Source organism: Oryzias latipes, chromosome 9 (assembly GCF_002234675.1).
Source record: "Oryzias latipes chromosome 9, ASM223467v1".
Taxonomy (NCBI): domain Eukaryota; kingdom Metazoa; phylum Chordata; class Actinopteri; order Beloniformes; family Adrianichthyidae; genus Oryzias; species Oryzias latipes.
This window is the reverse complement of record NC_019867.2, coordinates 18,986,226-19,014,177: the sequence shown is the minus strand read 5'-3', so window position 1 is coordinate 19,014,177 and position 27,952 is coordinate 18,986,226. Positions and strand designations below refer to the sequence as shown.

At 40.2% G+C, this 27,952-nt stretch overlaps 3 protein-coding genes across 11 annotated transcripts in view; all 3 read right to left on the bottom strand.

The window, feature by feature from the left end:
- Positions 1–215, bottom strand: part of gapvd1 (GTPase activating protein and VPS9 domains 1) — a 28,645-nt gene extending 28,430 nt beyond the window's left edge. For 5 of the 7 annotated variants that reach the window (XM_020706100.2, XM_011479410.3, XM_011479411.3 and 2 more), the window contains exon 1: positions 52–214. The gene's annotated coding sequence lies outside the window, so the exon portion shown is untranslated. Of the gene's footprint in view, positions 1–51 lie in introns of all 7 variants that reach the window. The other 2 variants (XM_020706101.2, XM_020706103.2) reach the window with 1 other exon arrangement.
- Positions 216–1,330: 1,115 nt separating this feature from the next.
- LOC101164067 (uncharacterized protein C9orf172 homolog) lies at positions 1,331–8,607 on the bottom strand. Its single transcript, XM_023958619.1, has 2 exons — positions 8,389–8,607; positions 1,331–5,843 (listed from the first exon to the last, which is right to left on the bottom strand). The coding sequence occupies exon 2, from the start codon at positions 5,792–5,794 to the stop codon at positions 2,612–2,614; it is 3,183 nt and encodes a 1,060-aa protein (XP_023814387.1). The 5' UTR covers positions 5,795–5,843; positions 8,389–8,607; the 3' UTR covers positions 1,331–2,611.
- A 6,615-nt stretch (positions 8,608–15,222) lies between these two features.
- On the bottom strand, positions 15,223–26,255 carry LOC101163826 (synapsin-1). 3 transcript variants are annotated; one of them, XM_023958616.1, is made up of 14 exons: positions 25,996–26,255; positions 25,339–25,836; positions 24,658–24,715; positions 23,573–23,664; positions 23,292–23,448; positions 23,115–23,204; positions 22,493–22,555; positions 22,273–22,415; positions 22,126–22,200; positions 21,937–22,039; positions 21,712–21,861; positions 20,022–20,091; positions 19,423–19,927; positions 15,223–18,007 (listed from the first exon to the last, which is right to left on the bottom strand). In XM_023958616.1, exons 2-14 carry the CDS (start codon positions 25,698–25,700, stop codon positions 17,872–17,874), a joined length of 2,004 nt encoding a protein of 667 aa, XP_023814384.1. In that variant the 5' UTR covers positions 25,701–25,836; positions 25,996–26,255; the 3' UTR covers positions 15,223–17,871. The 3 variants fall into 3 exon arrangements, with proteins under 3 accessions (XP_023814384.1, XP_023814386.1, XP_023814385.1); XM_023958618.1 differs by having other exon boundaries at positions 15,223–17,969; XM_023958617.1 differs by having other exon boundaries at positions 25,339–25,799.
- Between the last annotated feature and the right edge of the window lie 1,697 nt (positions 26,256–27,952).

The following is a 27,952-nucleotide window of genomic DNA, read 5'->3' as shown; positions in this document are numbered from 1 at the left end:
TAGGATGAAGCGCAAACAACAACACACGCCTGGGTAGGGTAAGCTACTTACCAAGTCCAACTAGCGTGTTCTGAAGGTTCACAGCACCTCTAAACACAGATGGTCATAAAATGTCTCGAGTTAGAAGAATTGTTTGTTGGCGGTTAGCAGTCTCCAACTGGATTCAGCTAAGGCGGACAGTGCTGTCATTTGCTGTCATCACGAGGAGACCTGCGCAGCCCGCATGCGCACACGGCTGCCGCTGGTAAAAGGAGCCGCCACTTATTTATGAAGTAAACAACACACAACGCTTGAAGGAAAGGAAATAGTTAAGCATTGTTTGATGTGAAGATATTCACTTTAGTATTGTCTGATTATTTGCAGCCAATAAATTCACTTGTTTGTTTGTTTGTTTTGTACTTATTGCTTTTTGTGAATGTTTTTATTCATATGTTTTAATGTTTTTCTTTTTGCTAAAAAAAAAAAAAAGTGTAAATTGTGCCGAATTTGTTTGATTTATTCGTATGACCTGCAAAGTATGAATAAACTAATAATTGTACCAGGCATGTAAATAACAGAAGTATTTTCTAGATTTACAAATCTTTACACAAAAAAAAACAATCTGCAAACTGAATTTTAAAAATTATTCAATGGTTAGATGATACTGTGCAAATATTTCTTGATAGTAAAATTCATATTTACCTTTAAAGTTACATGGCCAACTACCGGTAGCTTGTAAGGAGTGCAATATAGTGTAATAAAGAAAAGTTATGTAGCTTGTACATATCTATGTATATTTTCAGTTAAACACAATTTTATCGTTCTTTAGAAGATTACCTATTTTTATTGTTTAAGCAGCTGGAGAGCACCGGAAATTTCGTTGTCACAAGTTTCTTGTGTAACAATGACAATAAAGGCTTTCTGATTCTGATTCTGATATAAAGCAACATTTTACAAAGGGACAACAGCCAAAATGCTAAAGGTGAACCCAGACATGATTTATCCTTTTGTGCTCTGTGCTTTTGCACCGAATTCCATCAAAAATACAAAATATAAAAATAATTGAATTGATTCTCAGTGCAGGTGGGTATTTTTTAAGACACGGCATGAGTTGCACATCTCTTTCCACTAGATGGTGGTCTAGTAGCAGAATCTCAAAAAATTCCTTTGACTAAATCTACACACATTTGAAGTGAAACTTGGTTTTGCTTATTTATTCCTTTTCTTTAAAAGCCAGCATTTAAAAAAAAAACTGGAAAAAAATAAAAAATGAAAATCAATGTTGATCAGTCCAAATCATTTTGAAACTGTACCAAACGTATTCTCAAAAAGTAGATCCAAGACCACATGGTCACTCTTTAAAGTTCATTTATTATATTTGTATGTAGGTTAGAAACATCACAAAATAGAAACTCGAGGAAGGTCTTGCACAAGGATTGATGAACAAGTAAAAGAGCATTCTTATATTAGTGAACAATGGCAATTACAGCAGGCATTTCTGAGATAAGTGCTGCAACTTTATTAGAAACAATCCTAAAAAAATTAAATGTATGCTTTAGTGCAAAAAGTCTTTTAAGCTCTTAATTCAAGGGAGATATTCTATGTGCGTAATAAAATAGGATTTTGTAATACAGATGTCAAAGTTGTTCCTTCATTGCATATAATCTAATTAAAGACATTCTGTGTACTAGGTTCAGATACATGTCAGGATGTTCAATTAACTCAGTTTTTACATTGTGTATTATACTTCCTCTATCTCTGAGCCTCAAATTGTATATCACTTACATAAAATGTGCTTAAAAGTAAAAGCAATATTAAAATATCTGAATATAAATAACATGCCTTTGAGCAAAATAATTATCTATTTACAATGGTAGATCACTGAACCTGTCTAGAGCTATCAAGTCTTTAAAAATAGCTATCTCCATACAATGCTTTGTGTCAAATGCATTTGTTTGTTTTCAACTGAAGGCCACTTTCAAACAAAGCAATATATACAAGAATGACATCAAGCCTCCTCCACAAGCCAAAATATGCTGCAGTTATAATTCTTGATTAAACGAAAGGTTGGGTGGTTTTTACTTGTCTTCGAAAACAAACTAATGTAATAGAATAGAAATAGCAACACAACTACCAAAGAAATGTTACTCAAATACTAAATAACCAATGTGATACTACAAGCTCTGCTGCAATGTCTAATATTAATTCCTGATAAAGATTTAATAGGAATATCAAAAGCAAATCACTATAGCAAAATGAAATTTGGCTGTGCCAACCGTTACGTGTACGCCAATGCATGTGTGCTGCTGGAATAATTCTGTGCTTTATAATATCTTTTGTACAACTTAGGACCTAGATTGCTGAGTTTCAGCCTAGTCTACATGCAGGCTATTAACCTCTCAGAGTGCAATAGGATCAAGACAAGCTAAAACCAACGTTAACAAACCTATTAAAGATTAGGTCTGTTGCGTGTGTAGCATGTGACTGTGCGTAGCAATGGAACTAAGTAGCAGAACAAAATCTCTATATACACATTTTAAAATAAAATTTCGATTTGGTAAATCACACACAATGTATCAACAATCGGTACATTTAGTGTTGCTGACATCATTAACACATATTTAGTGCTATACTACATAATATCATCCAAAAGATGAGGTGTACCCAACCAGTCTAGGGTCCTTGGCTCAGATGCAGCCATGATCATGCACATAAACTGTTTCCCTGTTCTCTTATCTATTGGATAAATTGTGGTAGGAGTGAACCTTTTGTTGGTCTCCACAAACTCACAAAGCTGGTTATAGATTTTGGGGTATTCATGACGGAGGAACACTCCCCTGGTCCTGAGCTCACGCTGGATGTTGACAAAGCACACCTCCCTGGCTTTTCGTCCTTCCTCTCCTTCTTTGTCAATGTCCGGTGTGCCTGGAGGCGGAGTGAGGATGAGAGTTTCCATTTCAGCATCCTTTTTAAGAACTTTTTTATCAGGACTCGAAGAAGCTAGGGACACCTTTGCATATTTCCGAACTGTTGGGGCTTGGAGTCTTGGTGACGGTCTGTTAGGCACTAGTTCACCAACAGCTATGGATACATTTAGAAGGAAACATTCATTTGGGTCATATTCCTTACCTGCCTGTTGCAATTCTTTGCAGTATTCACCCAAGTTGTCCCTGAAGCCATCAAGCTCTCTCAGAGATAAGTATGTGGGAGAAATGAGGAGGCTTTCGAGTCCAACTTGCAGAAAGTGATCTGCTGTTTCTGGATTAGCAAAACCTAGAAAGAGAACACCTCTTCCTCTGGAAAGGTAGCCAGCTTTTGCAAGGCGTGAAAAGGCTTTATGGATCTCCGAATTCTCTCTGCAGAATTTAAGAGTGTGCCGACAGACACTGCTGACGCGACCGTACAAGCAAGTTTCTTTGTGGGTTTCCCAGTCATCCCTGCGGCAGTTTCGTGAGCAGTAGAAGGTGTAGCAACTGTGACAAGATTTAAAGTACAAGCATGCATTGAACATATTCTCAGATTGGTTACACTTTTTATTACCACAAACCATAATTTCGTCTTCGTCTGTGCTGTGGTCTGGAGAACATTCCTCTGCGCTCCTCTGTAGAGCATCACAGCCACTATCAGGATCTTTGATTGTGTCAGGACTGGATTTTGAGGATGGGAGGTGTGTGTTCAGACATTCTAAGTTTTCAAGTCCAGACCCTTCTTTCTCTTTGTCATCATCTTCGGTGATCAGCTGTTTTAAATGGTCTAAAAGGCTTTCATTAGACTTTTGGGTAGTGGGTGGTTTGTAGTCAACAACCAAATCAGCCAACAGTTCATCCAGTTGCTCTAGACTCTGCTGGAGGGAGAAATTGTTGTGTTTCCTTTCTTTGGTAATATCTGTTGTGTTGGAAAGCTGCTTTTGAGTCGCTGTCTTCTCACTGCCTACAGTGTTCCAGCTAACAGAGTGAACCTCACACCGCTTACTGTTTTCTGCACAAATGTCATTGTCTGTAATGGTTATCTCTGGGGTGACAAACCAGTGCTGACTCCTGGTGTTCCTCCAATGGTTGCTAGAACCCCTGTCCAACGAGTTTTCTGAGAGAGAAAGAGCAGCATATCGCCTTGGTGAACTTGAAAGGTTTAGTATTACAGGTTTAGATGTAGCATCAGAGGATTCCCTGTGCCCTGCTTGGTAAAATAGGTTCTCATAACTGCGTCCACGCGGCACAGTTTGCTCTCTTTCATGCCTTGGATACAGAATATTGTCCCAGGACTTTGACTGGTTTTTCACATCTGTTCCTAGCCGACTTGTGTCTGTGCAGCTGTTAGTAAACCAAGGAGCTACACTAATATCTTGCTTTCCACTCAGCGGTGTGGAATGGGAGGAATGATTAGAATATCCAGATATACTTGAACGATACCAGTCATCTGAAAAGGCATGTGAGAAACGAGGGCGATGACGACCCTCTGTGTGATACATCCTTTGTGAAAAGTACTGTTCCTCAGGAGAACTGATTGATTTGGGATAAAACCTAGAGCCACTCACATGGTATGGATAGAACCGATTCTCTTCTCCATAGCAAGCTCTAGACAGAGGAGTTGGAGAAAAATATGTCCCTGCCTCACCTGCGGGGTTGGGCCTGCTGTATACTGACAGTGCTGGTTCTCTGTTGGTACGGTGGTCAGAATAATATGACCTTACTGGAAGCGTTTGCACCCATCGAGCACTGGGATCATATTGACTTGTCATTGTACTACCAAAGCTGGTAAGACTGGAGCGGTCATCCTGAAAGTAGGCCCTTGAGTGAGGATGGACTGTGTATCGAACAGGGTCCTCTGTGTAGAAAAACTTAGTTGGTATGTTGGGATTTGAGAAAGCTCTTTGCTCTTGACTCAGGTATGGTACCGTTGGGGATGATATTCTGTGCGCATCTACATGCTGGTAAGGGATAGGAGACATTCTGCTGCTATAGTGATATCCATGTCTAAAATCTCCACTGTAGCATTCACTCGGAGTGGGTGTTGGTGAGGACACAAACTGGCGTGGTACATACAAACCTCCCCTGCTACTGGCCTGAGAATGTCTTTGCCAAAGATGTTCAGTCTGTGTTTTGGGAACTTGTCTCAAAGTGTGCTGCAGCACAGCTGCATCTGGTTTGATGTCAACACGGCATCTAACATGAGGACTCACAGCTGGTTTTTCTGGTTTTTCCTCTACAAAACAGTCAGAAACATACAGAGGGGAGTGAGGCTGCAGTTTGATAGGGTGCACCTCATTCAAGAAAGCTCTATTTGAAGATTCTCGTGATGTCTCAGATGACCTTGAGGCATCTGCTGTGGCAGAGCCATCCTTCCCCTTCCTGTCTCCTGGTGAAGATACAGTGATGGGTACAGGTGTTAGAGTAGATTTAATCCTGGGAGCACTTTGAGATCTTGATCTCCTTTTGGAATCTGACCACGTGAGATAGCTGGTCTTGTCTCGAGCACTGTTCTGCTGGTAATGTTTGGTGTTAAAAAGATCAGGAGACGAAAAACGAAGATGTCCTGGCCGATCCAATCCGTTCCAGAGATCTTTGTTAAAGTTTTGATGCTCAGACCTCTTGTTGGGGTACTCCATCGAGGAGGAGAAAGGTTGTGGATCATCCAGTGACTCGATAAAGTCAAAACTGCGGCAGTGTCTTTTGTTAATGATCTCCGATTTGTCAATCATTTTCAAGTCACATTGCTTTGAGGAATGGAGAGTAATACAATTGTCTTGGTAAGGGTTTAGTGCAATATCCTGATACAGAGTTGAAGCCAGTATATCAGGGGGATGTGTCCTTGTCATCTTAGAGAAACTCCGTTTTGCAGATGGTGTGATTCAGGATCAACACAACCTGTGAAACAGGAAAGACAAAATTACTGGTAAATGTACCTTCAATTATTAAAAGTAAATTTGATTAAAAAAATTAAGGCCTAGAGAGTGGTTTTGGGCAACATCTACTTGCATGTGCTTAAAACAGTACTTAGTGCCCTTTAAGACAATGGTACCCCAGCATACTCAGTTGAAATAGGCACAGAATGCCAAAATATTTCTCATCTTTATACGTTTTTTTGCTTTGCGCTTTTTTGGATTCACTTACTTTACTGTGTATTTTATGATGTTCTCTAATAAAATGTATAACCCTTCTAAAAATGGATCCCAATACTTCCCTGCCTGATTCTCAACAAGAGAAGGTTAAACTGCCAGATGGTTTCCAAGCACAGCTGTGACTGCCTCAGGAGAAAGGTCAACTGCAGAGGACAAATTTTATACATTCATACATGACATTTAATGGGACTTAAATATATTCTTTTGGTTTTTTTGGTTTTGTTTGTTTGTTTGTTTTTCTGTTCTTCATTTACACTCTAGGTGAACTTCATTTGAGTGTTTAGATACACCAGCATTCACTTGTTTGGGTTGCAGCAGACGTCAGATAAGCTTTTACATCTGCACAAACAAGGCCAAGTCTGGGAAGAAACACATTCTTTGGTGTGAATGTGCAATTATTTATCTCTTACAGCAATTGGTGTCTGGTGCAGTTGCTTGTTTGCAACCAGGTAAAAGATGACTTTTTGCTAAGAGCCGCATCTCAGCATTAAAGAAGGAGCAAGGCCATCAGTTTTACCAAAGGTAACCAAAGGTTTTACCAAATAAATCGAAAAGAAGCAGCACAACTATTACCCACATTACCAAACATGAAATTATACCTTTCTACAAATTATTTGACTAAATGCATGAGGGGCAGCATATACACCAGCTTTCAAAATGACAGCAAACTATTTGCAACAATAAGTTAATTTATTTTACCTTAACATAAACAAAGTGTTGTTAAACCCTTTTTATAACAATATTTGAGAGATCTTTAAAAGTGTAGCATTTATGTATGATGATAACATATTTAAGGTAAATGTTAAAGCAATTACTTTTCCTTCCTGCAATATGTCTTGGATTGACATTGCAGTTGGCAACTTATGGTCACACCAACACCTCCCCGCATAAATTCGTTTTAGGAAAAAAAACTGAAACCCTAAAAACATACCACGGACAAAATGTTCCAACAATTGTTTTTTATGTGCCCATAACAGACACATGGTCTTTCTTGTTGGCACTCACCCACAAGCAAACCCTGTGTTGCCATCTGTTCATCATGAAGAGAGAGGGCTGACCAGCCATCTCCCCGTCATGTCTCCACGACACACCTAAATATCATTTCTGCTCACAACCTGCTTCAACACACTAACCCACAGATCTGCATGGTTTCACAAAAGCATTTCGGATTGTGGAATGGTGTGTGTCCTTTGCTGCTACCACTTAAAAATAATAGATGCAGGTTGCTACGTTTTTTGAAATTATTCTGTGCATTTTTTAAAGGGGGGTAAAACATAGCAAATAACAAATAATGCAAAGATAAACTAAAATACTTAATTCACAACTGCATCCCCTATAAAGCCTAGATGTTATTCAGTTGCCTGAACATTTTTAGGGAGTAATTATAGATTTTAATTTGCTGTTTCATTGGCACAATAAATATTAATAATACAGTGTTGCTGTTCCTTAAAAAACGTTTCTATATTTATATAATTAGATGCTAAACCTAATATGTCAATTGTTTTTAACATATTTACATATATCATATGACATAAATATTGTGAGTTTTAAGTGTGCAGTCAAAGAAAATGTTATAAATTTTCACTTATTGCAGCAAAAAAGAACAGGTTTGGCTGATTTTTAAATATCATTTTTGAATTACTCATGTTTAGGAAAGCAAACTAACAGTTATTTGAGACTTTGAGAGTTATTTGAGACGCTTCTGTGGCTCTTTTTCAGTGGAGGAACTACACTTTTTCAGGCAGTATAAAGCAGCATGCCATACAGTCTCCATGACTACAGCCCACAGCAAGAAAACCTTTGAGTAATGCTGCAGTTGCACACAGAGTGCAAGATCTTACTTGGAAAAAAAGCACAAAAAAAATGTGCTAATATCCATTGAATTAAGTATCTGTTTTAGACAGGAAATAAGTTATTTATTTTTATGTATTTATTTATTTATTTATTTCTAAGGCTGTTGCAGTAAATAGGCCTGCCCTCTGCAAAGGTAAGAAAATCCCAATCTATTGCAGATTTCCCTGAAAACCTCCCTTCCCATCCGCAGGCGCAGCCAGCTTCGTCCATTATCAGATTCCTGCTCTACCGCACTTTTGCGCCCCTTTTCCTCCATTCTGGTCCTGCCCCCCCCCCCCCCCCCCCCCCCATCCTCCGTGCTGACCCGATGCCTTTGAGGCCGGATGACATCATTTGCGATGTGGACAGAACCTCCGGCCCCGAGCGGGGAGCAGTGGATCGTGAGTTCGGTAAGTTTGAGCATCAAAAATGCAGAGAGCGCACGGGGGAGGCCTTACCGGTACGTCAGGGAGCTGCTGGGATGCGGCGGACATGGTCCGCTCCTCCCGAGGAGAAGCTCAACCCACCAATCCGGTGCACCTGCTGGGAGCCGAGCACCTCCGTCCACCGTGATGCCGTCCGCATCACGCTCTCGCTGCTGACGGCTTTGTGTGAGAGCGTGTTTGTGTGATCGAGGAGGAGGAGGAGGTGTGTCTCAGCCTGCGCCTCTGGGGGCGTGGCTGTGCGTGTTTTCAAGAAGAAGGGGGGGCATTGGGGGGATCTTTGGGTGTGCAGTCTCCTCGCAGCAATGCGTCTGTTCGCCTGAACTCTGTTGGGCATTTCCGGGGAATCTGCTAGTCATTTTATCCACTTGCATAAGTAAAGAATTTGAATTTTCTTTTTATTATATACTTATTTATTTATTTATTTATTATTAGAAAATCATTGCATTGCATATATTTTTATTTTTTATATGGTTTACACATTATTATTATTATTATTATTGTTGTTGTTGTTGTTGTTATAACTATTATTATCATTATTGTTGTTTTTATAACTATTAATATTATTATGACTAATTATTTTTAATTTATTTTATTTTTTGCTTTTTACTTGACTTGACCACTATATCAAAATAAAGACCTACAAACATTTTTAAACTCTTCTTTTTTTTCTTTAAAAAAGCGACAAGTATTTTCCAAAGAAGCAGAAAAAATTGTGAAAATCCTGCAAAATTTCCTTTAAAAAATCGAAATACTTATCTTAACAACTAAATCATGCAAAGAACAGAAAACATACAATAAAAAGTTTATTAAAATCGTTTTCTATATTTATTTTTTACAGTAGTAATTAATGATTTCTTACAGAGTAATTACCAATTAACTTGATATTTTCTTCAGGTGATCCTCTGAAGGGAAAGGTCTTCTTTTTCATTTTTTTTGTTTTTTTTTTTCCATTTGAATGTTAATTTTGTCTTCACATTAAACCCAAATCCATCCATCAATCAGCTTTTTGTGGCACTTTTCATATAGTGCTTTAGCTTACATGCTATACAGGAGGCTCAAATTCTACCCATAAACCCCAGCACATCATAAAAACACATATGTGTATATAAAAGCAAAAAACCGGGATTAGGTGTGTAGAGTAGGAGTAGTAGTAGTAGTAGTATTAAATTAAAATAAACACAAGTCACCTGAATAAAAAGTGGACATGCTTTCAGGAGAAATGCCCTCACATCCTTGACAGGGTCAGTCAATCATGAGCACCAGCTCCACAACATGTGACTGCTGCAGGAAAACTGCTTACTGAAGCAACCCATGGGTGGTTGGAAATTCGCTGCAGACAAACAGAAGATTGCAACGATGCTCAGCTTTGACAGAGCTCAGCTGTCCACAGGAAACTCAGACTTTTGCTGTTTCAGCCGCAGCTTTTGCGTTAGTTGATTACCGTTCTCGACTTTTCTGTCTGTTCGCTGGTTACAAAACACTAGAGCTACATGAAACCCCATCTGTGGCACACCGCGTGTGTGAGTTATGATTCAGAATACAGTGGGTCTCACGTTGTGCATCCAGCATTCCTGAGAGTGGGCTCTATTTGAGTATGTGTGAATCATCCTCTTCAGCACAATGCACTGGCATCTGACTGCATCAGCTGCTGGTTAGCAGGCAGAAATGTCTGTCAGCTGGCTGCCAGCAGGTTTCTTAGGCAACTCTTGGTGTCCGTGGAGAGAAAATCAATTGCTGGCTGTTGATTAGAAGCCTAAGTGATGTGGATCAATCAAGCCTGCGCTGCCACAAAGTAACAGCATTAGAGCAGGGCACAGCTTCACCGTGCCTCAGCTTCTCCAACATGTGTTTGCGCCTCTGGGTGAAAAACCCCTTTGGCTATCTGGCTCATCAAAGCCTCTATGTTTGATTAAGTGTCTCTACAACTCACTTCCTGATTTATGCATTTGTATTGGGATGAAAATTTACAAGAGTTATTGGGATGCACCAAATTTTAAAATGGTCTGTCCAAAAACTCTTGTAGGTTTGGCATAGGAAACAACCCAATAGATGAAGATGGTATGGCAAAAATGAACAGCTTTGCTGTACTACAAGGTATCTTAAAGAAGCAAAAGATGATGCCTGCTATCCATGCAGTGCTAAATATTTTACACAGACTGCATTAGGGCCCCTTGGACAGACTTTCTTTGTAAATCTAGCAGTAGATTTTGTTTAGACTTGTGTTCCAATGGGATTTAAGTGCAGCAGAGAGAAATCTTAAATGCTTGGGGGGAGATGCACTCAGTTCTTCTCTTAATTCCCAGCAAACTTTGATTAAGTCTTCAGCATATTAAACAGCTGAATCCTCCCGGTCCACCTCTTTTGGCTAAGACAGTTGTGGTGCTACATAGTGCACACATCACTCTGACTTTGGGCTTTCATGAGGATTTAGAGAAAGCCATGTGAAGTATTTAGATGCTATTTCAGCTCAGCGGGGCCCTTTAAAATTCTTACTGGCTTTGATTCTGATTAAATAAAACTAGATTAGATTTTAACTGCTGCAAGTATTCTCCTTTTTTTTCTAGAGGAAGTAGTAATTACTAGAGACTGGTAGATAAGTGAAAACGCATGATGTAATTTTTGCCATTCATTGCATTTGCATTGCTATGTTTTTTACACAGGAAAAAAAGAAAAAAACAATAGAACTGGCAGTTGATTAGATGTGATGTGTCATGATTTCAGTGCTTAATTGGAAAACGATATTTGCCTTTGCTGCACCAAAAAAAGCACATTCCAATCCACTCCAAATAACACTTATAAACAAATTCATGTGCAAGCCAAGCCATTTGGGAGACGTATCCATGGCAACCAACACTGAGTGGGTGCAAAAGGGAGAGATACGATTTCAAAAGTAATGAAGTAAAGCGCTGATGGGAGACGCCTGTGGAGACCATAAAAATCTACGTCACAGAGGAAAGATGCAGAGAGGTGAAAATTGCTCACAAATTCGCACCAAGCTGCAGCCCAGTGGAGGTGCATCTCAGCATGCACTTCTTTTTCTGCTCCATGTTATCTCTGGAGTTTGATCGCTCAAGATTAACACAAGGTTTTCCACAGGGACAATAGCCTGCAGTGAAAATCAGGACTGGAAGAAGGACCTGAGCGGATACAGGCTTTCCCCCACCCTGCACATGTGGGCCGAAGTAAGAAATATTTTTCAGAGCAACTCTGAACAAACACAGACTCGTCTGTCCTTCCCTCTGGAGGCACAGTAAGACATCCCATGGTGAGGTTTAATTAAATCTTTATCACACACTCCACTCTTATCCTTCATCATCTGTTATTTTGGCTTAGGAATCACTCACTCATGTGTGCAATAAAGGCATAACACATTTATCATAAAATGCTGAACATCTCTGATATTTCTAGTTCATCGTGATTTTTATATATTTGCTCAGATTTTTCAAAAGATTTTTTAATCCCAGAATGAAGTCAACAGGAGGTTTTGTAATGACTGGCTCCCATTAAGATCCGTCCATTCAAGAGTGGACACAACAAATCTTTTGTGCCTCAGTGAGGATCAATGAAGGCCTTCTAAATATGGATATTATTCAGGCACCCTCCCACAGCCGTACAATGCAAAGCAGTACTGGGTTGCACTAATTGTGTGGATCTGTAGCTAGCAGTATAATGGCTGTAACAGCCACAATTTCACATTTTATGTGGAAATAAAAAGAATCGTCTTTATCTGTTCGTGATAGTGAGGACTGTTGTAACTTGTTTCATGTTTGCTGCAGATGAATAAAACACATGATGGGGCTTGGAGCCACTGACACAGAAACTACTCACTGAGTACTTTCCGCAGCCACTCATCAACTAACGTGTGCAAATCCGCGGTGACATTTTCCGCTATTTCAGAGCTAATGCTATTCTAATATATGTGCATTCTGGTTGCAGTCTTTATGAGCACCTGCACTTGCAGCTTCACCAGCCTGTTTAAATGGGTCAGCTCTAGAAATATCCTGGCTCAGAGAGAAGGAATCGTGAGGGGCCCCTCCTCTTTGTCCTTTTGTATTTTCTCCAACACAGAAACACTATTGCTGGCAAAATTCTCAAATTCCACATCAGTAACTAGCAAAGCCATAATAACAAGGTAGCAGCCGAAAAAGGCGAATTACATTGCACAGATTAGAAAAAGCCAAGATTTTATGTTTCGCAATGGGTTTGGATCTGCCTGCCAATTATGAACTCTTTTTGTTAAGAAACGAAACAGGTTTATATGGTAGTGAGGATAAATACCCAAAAAATAAATTTTGATTCTGATATACAGTTGAAACAAGAAGTTCATGTACACCACAGAAGAACACATATATGCTTTTTGTTTCACCGTCAGACATGAAATAAAAGTAAATGTTTCCTGTTTTAGGTCAATTACAATTAACAAAATTACTTCTATAAGCTAAATGTCAGAATAATGAGACTAGGTTTTTCTAGACAAGTGTTTTTTTTTACTTTTATGAAAGTCAAAAGTTTACATCCATTTCAGTAGTAATTGGTACTATTGATTGCCTTTCAACAGCAGTACTTGGGTCAAACATCTTGGATGGCCTTCCACAGACTTCTTACAAGATTTGGTCGGAATTTCGGGCCATTCCTCCTGACAGAACTGGTGTTACTGAGCCAAGTTTGTAGGTCGCCTTGCTTGTACACGCCTTTTCAGCTCTGACCATAAATGTTCAATAGGATTTAGATCCAGGCTTTGTGATTGCCACTCCAAAACACTGACTTTGTTATCCTTAAGCCACTTTGTAACCAGATTGGCAGTTTACTTCTGTTGATTGTCCATTTGAAAGATCCATTTGCGCCCAAGCTTCAACTTTCTGGCTTATGTCTTCAAATGTTGCTTCAATATTTCCACACACTGTTCTTTCCTCATGATGTTACTATTTTGTGAAGTGCACCAGTCCCTCTAACAGCTAAACAACCCCACAACATGATGCTACCACCCCCATGTTTCTGCAGTTGGGATGGTGTTCCATGGCCTGCAGGCTTCCCCCTTTTTCCTCTAAATATAACAATGGTCATTGTGGCCAAACAGTTCAATTTTAGTTTAGTCAGACCACAAGACATGTCTCCAAAAATACAAGTCTTTATCCTTGTGTGCATTAGCAAACCATAATCTGTCTTTTCTGTGTATCTTTTGAAGTAATGCTTTCTTCCTGCAGAATAGCCTTTCAGCCCATGTCTGTTGATAATGACACATTCTTACAATCTTCAGCCAGCATCTTCACAACATATTTTGCCTTCGCCCTTGGGTTGTTGTGGAAATATTGGACCAAAGTACGTTAATCTCTGAGACACACAACCCATCTCCTTCCTGAGCGATACAATGGCTGGATGTTCCCATGATGTTTATACTTGCGCACAATTGTCTGAAAAGGTGAACATGGCACCTTCAAGCATCTGGAAATTGCACCCAAGGATGAACCAGACTTGTTTGAATCCATAAATGTCTTCCTAGTATCATGACTGATTTCTTTTGATTGTCCCATGTTGTTTTACAAACAAGGTAGTGTGTTTCAAATGTGCCCTAATATATATCCACAGATATGTTTCTAATTAACTCAAATGCTGTCAATCAAGGTATCAGAAGCTTCCAAAGACATCATCATCTGGAGTTTCCCAAATTGTTTAAAGGCATAGTGTTTTTAGCGAATGTAAACTTTTGACTTTGATAAAAGTAACAAAAACTTGTCTAAAAAACATAGTCTAATTATACCGACATTGAGCGAATAGAAATAATTTTGTGAATTGTAATTTATCTAAAACAGGAAAATTTTACTTTTATTTCATGTCTGACAGTGAGGGGGGAAAAAGCATATTTGTGTTTTATGTGGTGTATGTAAACTTTTGGCTTCAACTGTAAAATTAAAAACTTTCCTCATGAGAGCATGAAGTCCTTAAACAAAAAGGCCTCTCCCCCCTGCAGGCAGCCAAATAAAAACTGCAAGCAAGCAAACTGAGTTTTAAAGACGACACTGCCCTTCAATGAGTAAACAGTCTGCTTACCGAGTGGATTTTACGAAACCCTTTCTTTAATTAAATGTAACCATTTTATTAGGCTTAATAAAAGAATCAGATCCATTTAGTGATTAAAGAACTGATCCCTTTTAACACTAGGCAGAAAGTTTATCAGACAAAACATTTTGAAAAACCAAGCCCTGTCACAGCTACATAAGGAAGAGGAAAGTGGGTTCAGGAGATTTATAGCAGAAATACATTAAAGCGTTCAGATTTTACAAGTGTGTGGGGTATCCCTGTAAACTATCATTAAAAGAAACCCTTAAAAAACAAAAAGTAAAACAAACAAGTGTTTTTTTTCTTTTTCTTTTTGGTGAATGAACTTGTTTATGACTATAAATCTAAGGTCAATTAATGTTAATTAACTTTTGTTTTCACAACTGCAGAGATGATATTCTGAAAATATGTACATAAATAGTGAAACAAAAATCAATTCAATTCTTTTTTTTTCAGAATTACTGGTTTAGAATTAGAAGATTTTATCTTTATCTCATGCACCACCTTGTGGTCGCAGTGTGATGACTTTTTTTTAACAGTAAAACAAGATTGTCTTTCTGGAAAATGATGCAGATTTCTTTGTTGTTTTTATTTTACATGGGTTTTAAATCTTTCTTTGCTGCTTTAAAATGTTTACACTAAATCTAATTTCACACTTTTAGCATATTTTCCTTGTCATTGTAACTTTCTGCATGAACCACAGAAATAGGAGAAGATTTGAGTCATATCAAGTATTAGATTAGCTTTTTCTTACAATAATGTACCGAAATATAAAGAAGAAAACATAAGTTGTTGGTCATAGACTTTATTGAAGATATTTCAATTTTCACATTATATTGCATATAACATCTATTGTTTTGACATGAAACTAAATAATCCACCATGTTTTACATTACACATGGTCTTATTTTTGGTTAACAAAAACCTCACATTTTGCACGTATATATTTATGTTTTACATTTTTAACTCTGGCAGGCATTAACAGCTTTTTCACCCATTCACAAATGTGGGATGAATTTGTTCCTTCACATTTATTAGTGCAATTAGAAAACCATAGAAACTAACAGTAAGACACAAAAAAGTACATTCACAGTCAAATGTTTTCACCGTTAAGTATGAGAACCTTGAAAAACAAAAGAAGAAGAAAAAAACATAGATGCAAAGCTGCTTCTTTGCACTACTTTCTTGAATTATTGTGTTCTGCTGCACCAAGAGGCCTCTGAGTGGCAGAATGACTTTTTTTTTTTAAAGTTAACCATCTGTGCTAAATAAAATAGCTCATTTTCATAAATGACACACTCAGTGTAACAAGCACTCCTCTTGCTGATTCTCTTGACAGGAGTCTGTGTTGTAATAAATCATACATGTCTGTGCTGACACGGAGTTGCTGTAAAATCGGAAAAGGAAGGCCAGAATCATCAGTGCATAAACTTACAAGCTCTGGAGAGTGACGCCGGGTACAGAGAGATAGATCGGTGCGAAACAAATAATGGAACAGTCCACAAGTTTCTGAAATAAAACGTCAAATCTTTAGAGACACATCTAGTTTCAGCAAGCACAAATAGCAGCAAAAAGAGAGAAGGGTGACAGTTTGCATCACTCACAGCTCTGTACAGCATATTCATTTGGTTTGACCAGTCACAGAACAACATTCAAACGCACCACTGAGCACATGGGGTCACTGAGGTTCCACAAAACAGACTGATAGGAACAGACAGCATGGAGAATCTGCAGGGAAATCAGGACATTGTTTTGACTGTCGAGTCTTTGCTAAAAGGCAGGGTATTGCCGTCCTACATTAGCATACAAATGTTTATGCACTCCTTCTGGAAGACATTTTTAGCATCTGGAGCTAGAAAAGTTGGACTAAGAGTGATAAAAGAAGCTTTGTCAGTGGAAGAGATGGATGGTGGTAAGAGCTAGAACTACTACAAAGGAAACTACAGTTCCTATTTCTACAATTTCTAGATTTATTTAAATGTTCCTTTGTATAGATGAGTTTCACAAATGCATATTCCTTGGCTGCATATGCTTTGGAGTATAGCCTCTTATTATAGGTCATACTACCACCATAAAGCACAATGCATACAGTAAATGGAAGCTGAAATTTCTGCTGAATTGTTCGAACCAAAGAAACTGGCAAAACCTGGCTGAATCTTGCTGGTTTGCAAACATTGGCTGTTTATTTATTTGCTTATCAAATAATTGACAATGAAATGAAACTATTTAATCTTCTAATACCTGTACCTGAATAGTAGGCACCCCCTGTCACACGTCATGGATACAACACTGCATCAGAGCGCTAACAGTAAGCCGTTGCTTGCTCAGGTGGCAGATGAGGAAACCTGAAAATGTAGACTTCATGCATTAGTCCATGTATTCAAGTATAACTTTGTTGTGTTACGCACACATGTGCAAATGTAATTGAAATTGCAGAACATTCTAGCACATGAAAATGCACGCTTGTCCTTTTGTCACCTGTAAACTCCACATTATGACTGTCATGGAAGACCCTCATCCACACACAAGTGTCACAATCAACTGGACATCCCTGAGACACCTCCACTTGATTTGACGCTCTTGTCTGTGTAAGGCGCGCTGTTCGGCTTTTTATTAAGCAGAAAAAAGAGGGAGCTATGACACGCTCACGACACCTACGGTACATGGCTAGTTCACTAACTACTTCACCTACATGTGACGACACGGTTACAAGCGGTTGGAAATCGCAACACCTGCCCCAACGACGGTTGACATGCAGCCAAGACATCACAGTGAGCGCTCAACGGCTAGAACATTTGCTTACGAGGGTTATTCTATGTGTGCGGCCGAAGTGAATTAGGCGTTGTACAAAGTTATTTAAAGGTGGAAGAGGGGTGATCTATTTCTTTTCTAGCCGTAAATGCACCAACTCAAATTTCAAGTTGAGGTTAAACTACACAAGTCCATAATCGACGTGAACTTTGTCCTGTGGTAACAAAAACACTATCAGCTCTTTTTCTCAAAAAGGAGAGGAGCCTAAATAATCAGAAAAGAAGATTGGGCAACCCTCCTCATCCCCAATATTTTTGCACAGACTTTTCCCTATTTAACTATACACACTACAATGACTTCACACTACCAACAAACGAGAAGCTGTTTTTCCATGTATGTGTCGCATGCATATACAAGCTTTTCAGTGGATGACTTGTTTAAGTCAAGGCAAGAGATGTTTCGAACATGGCTGTCTGACTGGGTTCAACCGTTTTGTTCATTCAGACAGATCTGAACAGTTTGGGCAGTAAAATGACAAGTCTGTATGTTTTTTCTTCCCCACAAAAACTAAAGATTCTGTTGGTCCTTGCTCATTGAGGGGTGGAAGGGAGTCGCTCCAAGGCTTGCCTGTCGCGTTCGAAGCAGGAAGGAATTGGGTGGGGGTTGTGAAGTGGGGCTTTTGCCATCTCAGTCTGAGAAGAGACTGGCAAAAGATTTGCGTAGATTGCGTATGGTTTCAGCCTTCACCTCGTCCTGGCTAAGGCTGGCTCGTGGCGCTGGGGTTTCTGGAATGTTGAAGGTATTGGTAAGAGACTGGGACTTGCTATAAAGAGAGGAGAATGGCGGTAGAGGAGAAGGAGAGGCTATTAAACCCATGCAGCAAACCAATGAAATGAAGAGTCTCGAGCACGGCAAGACAAACAGAGAGATAGAAAGAAAGGCGTCATTCCTTCTCGGGTCACTATTACCTTATCATTTCGAGTGAGCCTCGCATGATATGAATAGTGGATGCAATGTGCATCTGGGATTCATGCTGTGTGGGATTTAAATATTGCAAGTTAACTAACTAATCCTTTGGTTAGTCAATTAACTTTGCCAAAAGCCTTCCTCATCCTTAATAAACTAAGGGAAATGAGTCCTATTCTTGTACAAAACACTTGTCAGGATCTGGTCTAACATCATTTTCTGACCATAAACTGCACTTAGTTTATTATTTCAAGGTTGATTAGTTTTGCAACCAGAAAAGGTTTCACATTTGGGATTTAAAGACCCACTCTGATGAAAATGATGTTATTGGTGTTTTTAGCATGTTCTTGAAGTGTTTATCTGATGTGATGGAGGACATGCAAAGAATTAAGCGTAAAATTGTAAAAAAATGCAATTTATTGTATTTGTGATGTAGAAAATACAATCAAACTTCCTGCTCCGCTCCATTCTGATGCATCCACTAGTGCAAGATCTGCGTATGGCTTTGTTTCCTGGTCTAATATTGGCACATGCCTCAAAACTGTTTGGCAGGACAGCGCCAATATTCCTCGCCATTTTTGTTGTAATGTTATATTGGGGGTGTGAGGGTCTGTAAACAGAGATCTCTCATTAACAGTGAGGGGAAGAGGGGAAGGGGTCGCTCAGTCCTAACTGTCCTGCCTAAAACTCATGAACTCTAGCTGCTCTGCAGAAACTATGCCCTAGAAAACGCCAGTTTTTTTTTTACTTTGGCTAAAAATGGCATAACCATGATGAAAAGACCACTGGGAAGGCTTACAATAGATTAAAAGATGATCGGAGTGGGTCTGTATGTAACTTTTTTCTATAAATAAATATTTTTTCCAGGATTTTTATATAACAGAATTATTTAGTAAATGTATTTTTAAAATAACTTAAAAAAGGTTTTAAAAATTCTAACAAAGTACAACATGTACATATTTTTCTGATCCATCACTTAATTGGTAAACAGTCTCTCGGATTTTGAAAATTTGTTCATCTCAATTAAGAACTAGAAATTATATTTTGCTTAAAATAGATATTCTGACTTGCTTTTTGAGTGCTACATCTGACAAATGGAGTAACCAAATGTTCATGCACATTCAGGTGGATCATTCGTCAGGACAGAGTTCCCATGTGGCATGCAAATCTAGCAGCGGGCCAACCACTAAGAAAACATCTTCTGAGGATGTTGGCTCTGGGGTTTACTGAATGAAAAATGAGATAAAGGGGATTTTCTTTGAAGATACTTACTTTATTTGTGGAGAAGCGCCCAGTGCAGCACTCTCCTGATTGGGTTTCTGTGGAGGATGAGGCTTCTGCTGAACAGCGGGGCGCCCTCCTGGGCCACCCTGGCCTTGAGCAGCAGGTCGTGGTTGCTGGGTGGTGGGTGCTCCTGGGCGACCTTGCTGGCCTGGATGCCTCTGGGGCGCCGACCCTCCTTGTGATTGCTGTCTAGGCACTGGACCAGGTTTCTGTGGCTGGGATTGTGCACCAACAGGTTTCTGGCCAGGACCTCCAGCAGGAGGTTTCTGTTGGGAAACAGACTGCTGCCTTTGGGCCTGAGGGGAACCTCCCTGGCTTCTCTGAGGAACACCCTGACCCGGTGGCCGTTGTTGAGCTGCAGGTACTTGGTTACTCTTGGCTTGTGTATTGGAGTCACCAGAAGACGGGCTGGCGGCTAATTGCTGGGCCTGCGCTGGAGGCTGGCCCTGAGGTTGAGGGCGCTGCTGGGAGGGAGGACTCTGCTGAGGACCACCTAAGGTAAACATTTCAAGAGACACATGCTTAAGAAAAGTCAGGCTTCTTTTTTGGAATTTTTTCTAACTGAAGGAACTTTTCAAAGCCTTTACCTTGAGGTGAGGGGCGCTGTGAAGCCTGCGGTACTTTGGGCTGTGAGACCGGCTGGGGAGAAACCGCTTTCTACAAAACAAAAAGTAACGACATTAAAAAGGTTTGACTATCTTTAAGAAGTGGTTGAAATTGTCAGGATTCCACTTGAAACATGTGTATTACTATCTCACTTACGAATAGTCTTACTGTCACAGGTGGGTTGTATTTAGATAAAGAGGAAACTCACACTTCTCTATTCTTTCTATTTCTTTAAATCCAAGGTGCAACACTTGAATGGGTATCTAGGCTTAGATAAAATCAGATTACTATGGATTTTGTTTTTATACAGTGTTTCAATGGTTTGAGAGGTTAAAGAAAGTCAAATACAAAACAAATTAGCATAAAGACTTTTCTGTTTACTGAGATAATCAATTAAATAAGACTAAAAAATATATGATTTGTTTTTTTTTTAAACTTATGCCCCCTGTTGGCCAACATAGAAAGTGCTTTATCCATGCAAAGCTTTACCTGCACTATTCATGTCAGACATACAGTAAAAATATAAAAGCTGGATCTTCTCTTTTCTTTTTGCATTGTAGAGTGAAATCGTAAAAAAAAGCTTTAGAATCTGAGTACAATCTAATAAAGACCTATTAAAATTCCCATGCTTTTGAACTAATCGTGACATTATATACTTGTAATAAACACAATAAACATGATCTAAATGGCTTTGCAATAGTTGTCCCCATCACACCACCGTACATCGTCGACATTGTTTTAGTCTGGAACATTTTTTCCTATAGGAAACATCCTGATGCCCTGATGTTGAATCCCAATCTGTTGGTGCAATCCCACGCTCACGACAGCTAAGTCTGCTCACGACTTGTCAATCCCAGCCTGATAAGCCTCACAGGCCACAGAGGGGTGGGACGACACCCCATCGCTGGGATGGTTGTCAAGCCTAAACTCCATATTCGCCTTTAACAAAACTAAGTTAAAGCTATATTTCTGCTGTTTCAGAAGTTGAACAGAAGTTGTGGCTTTTAATGCTAAAATTGGCCATTTCTAAATATTTTTCTTTTGGAAAGGAAGATATATTTATTATGAATAAACAAATAAAGTTAAGACAGTCACTTTAATTTTTTCTATTTTAGAGCAAATGTTCTGAAGCAGGCCAATTGTTTATGTGTGACTGTATTTGCTTCCAGAACAACAATATATGACTAATTTAAAAATGACAAGGCTAGGAGTAGAGCTACTGCTCCTCCTCATCGAGAGGAGCAAGCTGAGGGGGCTGTAGCATCTGGTTTGGATGCCCCCTGGACTCATCCAAAGAAGAGGGCAGGCATGTCCCACCAAGAGACCCTGGGGAAGACCCTGGAGCGACTACATCTCTCAGCTGGCCAGGGAATGATTCTCATGGAGGAGAAAGAAGAAGGAGTGAGTGGCCTGGGAGAGGAAAGTCTGGGTATCCTTGGTTTAGACTGCTGCCCCCCGTGAATCAACCAGGATAAGTGAAAGAAAATGGATGGATATTTTAAACAGGATTAGATCACCTCACAAGATACTCAATATGACCTTCCTAAGTGACACACAGACATCTCCTGAAGAGTACAAACTCAGATAAATTTTTCCACAAAGGTTGTGATATTGGAAGGCTTGGAACAAAAGAGGAGTACGTTGAACAGAGTGCATGTGTAGTTTGAGCACCTGTGTTTGCTGTCCGGCTGAAGTCCGGACTGCTGAAGAGCTTGGAGTCCGCGGAACGGTCTGGTTCATTCTACTAAGCACAAGGTCTGCGATCTGAACCCGGTCCTCATCCTGCTGGTCCCCGATGAGCGGCATCGAACAATCATCCACCTTAAAAATTCACGTGTTGAAATACATTCCACTGTTGGCCGAAGAGATCAACACCACTCTGCTGTCTTTTAGTACCTCTATAATGTAGTCTATCCCATCTTTACCATGCAGAGCCTCCACAGCACAAATATCTAATCCGCCAAAGATCTCTGCACAAGAATCCACCCACAGCCTGTACCTGCGTTAACGTCATAAAGAAAAATATGAAAACACACAAACATTGAACTGTCAACATGTTCCTAGAGGACAGTTATCCAGTCTCACTTGTCTGACATGGCCACCTGCTCCAAAATGGAGGAGCCAGTGTTAGTTTTCCAGTTACCAGAAACGGATGTCCTCCTGTTAATAGGAATGAAACGTTAGTTTGGGAATCATTTTGATGGAGGAAATGCCGGAAACAGAAATGCTTACATGTAGGCTTTGTAATTGTTACCAATCTTCTGAATGCGGACGTCATATTTTGCATCGATAAAAGGCTCCGATGTTGCATAGGTCTTGGTCAGTGCAACAACACTGGCAATATCTTGAAAGTCGTACTGATTGTCCACTTTGACCTTAGAAAGCAAAGATTACAAAAATGTCGGAATATGTTTATAACAGATGATTAATAGGTTGACTGATCCTGCTTTACCTTTCCCATTCCTGAGTGAGCATGGCCCATCTTGACCACAACAGGGAACCGAGGGGAAGTTATCTGAAACAAAAAGACATTATTGGACAGTTCAAGTTTAGTTTCTGATGAAAGGCTAAATTATATCCTGCAAAAAGGTTTTAAATGTGAAGCTGTGGAAGGAAATGTACTCAAGGCATTGAACATACTTTTAAAGTCCCACTAATCATCTTTTAATCTACTTTACAAGCGTTCCCAGTTCTCTTTTGATTTTGATTATGCCGTTTTTAGCCAAACATTACTGGTGCAACAAAAATGAAGAGCAGTGTTGGAGCTATCCAGTCGTAGGTTTTGAGTCAGATGCCAGCTCAGACGAGGAAAACGAAGATGTGCATGGATCTGTTTGTCTACAAGTGAATCTAGTTGTTTACAAGTGGATGCAGGTTGTGGCCTGTCCAGTGAATTTTCTTCATCACAAAAAAAATATTTTTCATACGACATTTTTGTCTACTTCTGTCCTCCATTAACAGAAAATTGCCACGAGTAATAGGAATACCAAAAACCCATTTTTAATCAGAGTGGGTCTTTAACATGACATTTGGTAAAGCTGAAAGTTAAGAACAGGGAAGTAGAAAGAACCCACCATCTCCTTGTGGTTCGGATAGTAAACCTGCTCAATCAGTGGGAACTCCTCTGGGCCCAGCTGCTTATGGAGTCTTGACATCTGAGCAAACTGAGGCAGAAGCAAACTCTAAAAGTCTGCATGACAGAAATCAGTCTGCACTTTATTCAGAGATTTAAGGAGCAGAGCACCACTCACCACCCATGGTTTATCGCAGAAATTGTAGACAGAGTGCAGAGAGTTCACGCTCGGAACCCCCGCATACTGCAGTCCGATCACTATGTTGCGGTGGTCTCCGTTTTTGTCCATGCTAAAGGCGTGCTGTCTAATCAGCACGAAGTCTGGTTTAAAGGATCTGGCACATGAGACATGAGGAAAATATCAAACAGCATAGTTAGACAACCTGCTCTTCAGTCTGTGTGTGTGTGTGTGGGGGGGGGGGGGGGGGTCAGGGAATTTCAAAGCAGAAAAACGCTTACTTTGTAACCTTGTGTCCATTGCGGATTGCATCAATGTCCACATTGAAGCTACCTGTGCTGTTGACCACCAAGTTGATTTCAGTGAACTCTGCCTGAAGGGAAAGAGTCAGAGTCTGTTAAAAACCAAGAAATCTGCAGCAACATAAAACAAAGAAGTTTCTTATCAGTCAGGGAAAGACATGTCATTCACAAAAAATAGTCATTGTTTGAAGTTGTGTGCTCCCGTTAACAGACTTGGAGCAACATTGGCACATTGTTTTTCTCAAATTTTACCGCAAGTGCAATAAGATTCATTTATACTGTAATGCAGATTTTTAGTCAGTTAATATTATTGTCTGATCCTGTGGATCTAATACAGTGAAAGTGGATCTATCGTTTCCACTGTGGGATTAAGAAATTCTTATCTTATCCTATCGTAACGATAAGACAATGACAAAAATAGCACAGGCCAAAATAGGAAGAGAGGGAAATGCTCGAGGCGGAGAAAAAAAACTGGAAACATTCGGCATCCCTGCTGCTCTTTGCAAGCTATGAATAGTCACTGGCAAAAACTGCATCTGCAAATGTTCTTATAAAACAGCCATGTTTTCATACAAAAACTCCATCAGTCAGCTGTCAGAGTGCACCAACAGATTGTGCATTTGTTTACAGAGTTGTTTGCATCTTACATATTGTTTTGAAAAAATTCTTCTGGACATCTCAAGGGAGGTGTGTTGGGGGGGGGGGGGGGGGGTCAGTGTGGCAGTGAAGGCAGCTGACCTACTAAGAGGGCTTTCAGTAACAGCAAATAAGACCAAAAGACATTTATCTATATCTCCATAGCAACACCATTCCTGAAGGTTCTGGTCTGCTGGGTGTCTTTTAATTCTTAAATCAGAAAATAGCCTCTTTGATCAACAAACTTCAATCTTTTGTTTATCAAAACATTCAAACATATACTGAACATTTTTAAATTACGTCAGGACCATCAAAGAAAAAACCTAAAATACTAGCTTTACTTTGAAAATATGTAAATGTATCCCTAATCTCAGTGTCTTAATTGACTTCATGGGGCTAATTAGAAATCCATCACCAGTGATATCCACCTGTTCCACTTTTATGTCGAATTCTCCGTGGACTTTTCTTCCTCTGAAGATCTTCACCCTGAATGTGGAGAGAAAAAACAGCCGAGTTGAGGCATTAACATAAAAGCAGATCTCAAACATCTGTATTTTGTGTTTACTCTTTAAAAATATTGTTAACTTGGCTGACATCAACATCCTCATGGAGGCTGAAAGGAGTGATTTTGTGCAAGTGGAGCAGAGCTAGCACCTCAACTTGAGGTGTTATTCTCTCTTCTCTCCTTTAAGCGAAGCTCCCACCCTGCTGCCTTGAAGATGCTAGAATCACCTTTTGCAAATTCTCCAGAGCAGCTCCTTGATTTGACCACAGCCCTGAACTGAATTTAGCCTGGATTTAAGCGCATTTTGGGGACAGTTCAACGACAGAATACTAAATGAGTTGATGCAAGATTGCCAAATGAAAATGGCTCCTCTGCATGATCGTGTTCAATATGCGCATTCTGGCTGTGGCGCCACTGGCGCACTTTGCGCAGGCCCGCGCGGGTGTCTCCTGCAGGGGGAGGTTCAGATATTGGGGGGGAGGAGGCTTAGTGTGATATACCTGGCAGCATCGGCTGTTTCCTATGACCTTCTAGAAGTCAGCCCACTGACTGACTGCAGCCCACGGGCTGGCACACATTCCTGTCAAGACTTTTCGGCACTCACCAGTCGGTCTGCTGATCGTCGATCACCAGGATGATCTTTGCGTTGCTGAAGCCTCCTGCTCGGTCCGCCGCCTCGGAGAGGGTTGCAGCCGCAGCGGCGGTAGTCTGCTTGACAGCGTTGGATAGAGAGGAGAAAAAGCTGGAGCCCGCGCCTGCAGAAGTCTGCTGCTGCTGCTGCGGCTGCGGCTGCAGCGGCGGCGGCTGCTGCTGCTGCTGGCCGGTGGACTGCCGCCTCTCCGCCGGCCCGGGCGACACTGCGGGGCTTTGCTGCGGCGGATCGGGGCGTTGGAGGTCGCCCATGTAACCATTAGGGAGATTGGACATGAAATTGCTGTCCGAGAGCCGTCGACGTAGGTAGTTCATGGTGGAGGAGATTTGCAGAACTGATGGAAGCAAAAATGCGGCTCCAAATATCCGAGATACGACTCAGAACGGGATTTTTGGGAAAAGGCAATGATTAATCTACTTTTCCATGTGCAGAGACGGGGGTCAGTGTTCCCTAAAGAAAGGAAAATATCAGATTTTTAATGTTCAATACAAAATGTGATTGTCAAAAATGCAGATAATAAATTATTCATGACATGATTGTTCCAAAAAACATCGGCTGGATCAGTCACAGCAAATACGTTAAATACCCGAGGTAACTGATGGAGCCTACCTGGGCATGCATCCAAACTAATCCGCCCGGAGGATGAGCCGATGATTCCTCTTTATTGATATCGCAGGTGATCCTGCAGCCAGGTAACCCACGTGTCGTCCGCGCGTCTTGGCAGCTCGTGCGCTGGGTTTAAACTTATGATATAAATGAAGTCAGGGCTTCTCCAGCATCCTTTACTTCCCCTCCAGACCCAGCTGCTACCGTGTGCCCTGCGTCACTTGCAGTCATCCTCCGAGAGAGAAACCTGTACAGTCATCAAGTCGCATAGTGTGATGAAGATTACTTCCGGTTACTGCTTACAAAATAAAAATATTTTTGTTGGGACATTTGTTGTTACTTCTTGAAACTTAAGTGTTTGGAAAAAAAGCAAAGCATAGAAAAAGTAGACAAATATCCCACTTATGGATAATACCAACATTTCATGCATAGTTTGTCACCGTCTGGATTTGTGGATTTTGACTTTTTATATTGAAGGGATCCTTCACAACTTCCTGTCTTGTTGTTTTTCGTCTTGTCACAGCTCATTGCTGGGCTACGAATGTCAGTGGTGCTGGCGAGCTCGGGCTCGCAGGGGCGTCGCTATGTGACACACAAACATTGCTGCTGAGTTCACGGGGGGGGGGGGGGGGGGGGGGGGGGGGGGGGGGGGGGCTGACGCCACGGGACCCCGAAGGTGCCAACAAAACAGGGAGCGACACACTGACCGCTCACGCTGCTTCTTGCCTTTGATTTTCGTCCATACAACATTGTGGGAAGCGCGCCATCTGGTGGTGATGATGAGAACTAATCAGAGTTGAACACACTGGTCCCCACCCCTGGGAGACTCAATGTGGAAACTGTGCTGCGATAGTGACTAGATGTTTACAGTGAAAATTTGTAAATTAGTGTCAGAATGAACCTTTTTTTTTTAGTTTCAATTATCCACAACGTTCTGCCATTTAAAGCCTAAAAGTTTTGCTGAGGTTCAAAATCTACTCAAATTTTTAGCATTGTGCAGTGACATTGAATCCATTATTCCAGCTACAAAGTTCAGGCTTATTGCTTAAAGAGGGGTTAGCGTTTTATATCTTTTGTTCTTGGATAGTTTTGCAACCTGTTTTAGTGTAAAAATGCAGATATATGAGTTGATAGTTTATGTGTGAGCATACATGAACACAAAAGGGAACTAAGACATCTGCTTGGGTGCAATGATTCACTATATAACATTTTTGTTTCATCTCCCATTTCTTTTGTGATTATTTTAAATAAATTTAAAAAGAGACACAATAAGCTTATAATGATTAATTTGTTTAAATAGATTTGGGGATAAAAATGACTAAAAATGAGATCAAACACTTTTTATGTTTTATAACAAAAGATGAAAAATATAAAGACCAACTAAAACTGTATACACCCAAAAACAAAACAAGCACTAGGTCAAAACAAAGAGAAAAATATCAAAAGAAAAAGGTCAATGCTCCACTGAACTGTTAAGTTGCAAGGATTTATTCCAAAAGGTATCAGAATGATACCTTTGAAACCTTAATGCCAAATTTTGAATGAAAACAATGATAATAAGAGGGTCGGTTTAATTTCTGGGTCATTGTAAACAGCCGATTGGCAAACCCACCGGTGAGTTCAGGGACTACTGAGGGCAGTGACATGCAGTGAGGGGAGGCAGGTGAGGGGCATAATATAGCTCAAAGAATACATAAATTAAATAAAATGTATATGTTTTTTATTAAAAAGAAAAAGAAAACATTTTTTTAAACATGTCTGTTCTATGATTACTTTTTTCTGTGTGAGGTTTCAATGTTTCTTTGGTTAAAAAGTAGCAAATTTACGAACTTCCTATTGAAATACATGAGAATGCAGCAGGTGAGGCATCACCCACCCATGCCTCACCTGCACCCAGACTGCAGCTGACGCATGAGCTTTACTGTTTCGGTCTTTCTATCCTCATAAGACAATAAGACGT

Bases quoted from the DNA above. Each gene is read 5' to 3' on its own strand.
- LOC101164067 (XM_023958619.1), bottom strand. From the start codon at position 5,794: ATGACAAGGACACATCCCCCTGATATACTGGCTTCAACTCTGTATCAG.
- LOC101163826 (XM_023958616.1), bottom strand. From the start codon at position 25,700: ATGAACTACCTACGTCGACGGCTCTCGGACAGCAATTTCATGTCCAAT. The intron at 23,449-23,572 runs GTAAGCGTTTTT...CTCATGTGCCAG, and splicing joins AATGGACACAAGGTTACAAA to ATCCTTTAAACCAGACTTCG. The intron at 22,556-23,114 runs GTGGGTTCTTTC...TTTTTGTTTCAG, and splicing joins ATCCGAACCACAAGGAGATG to ATAACTTCCCCTCGGTTCCC.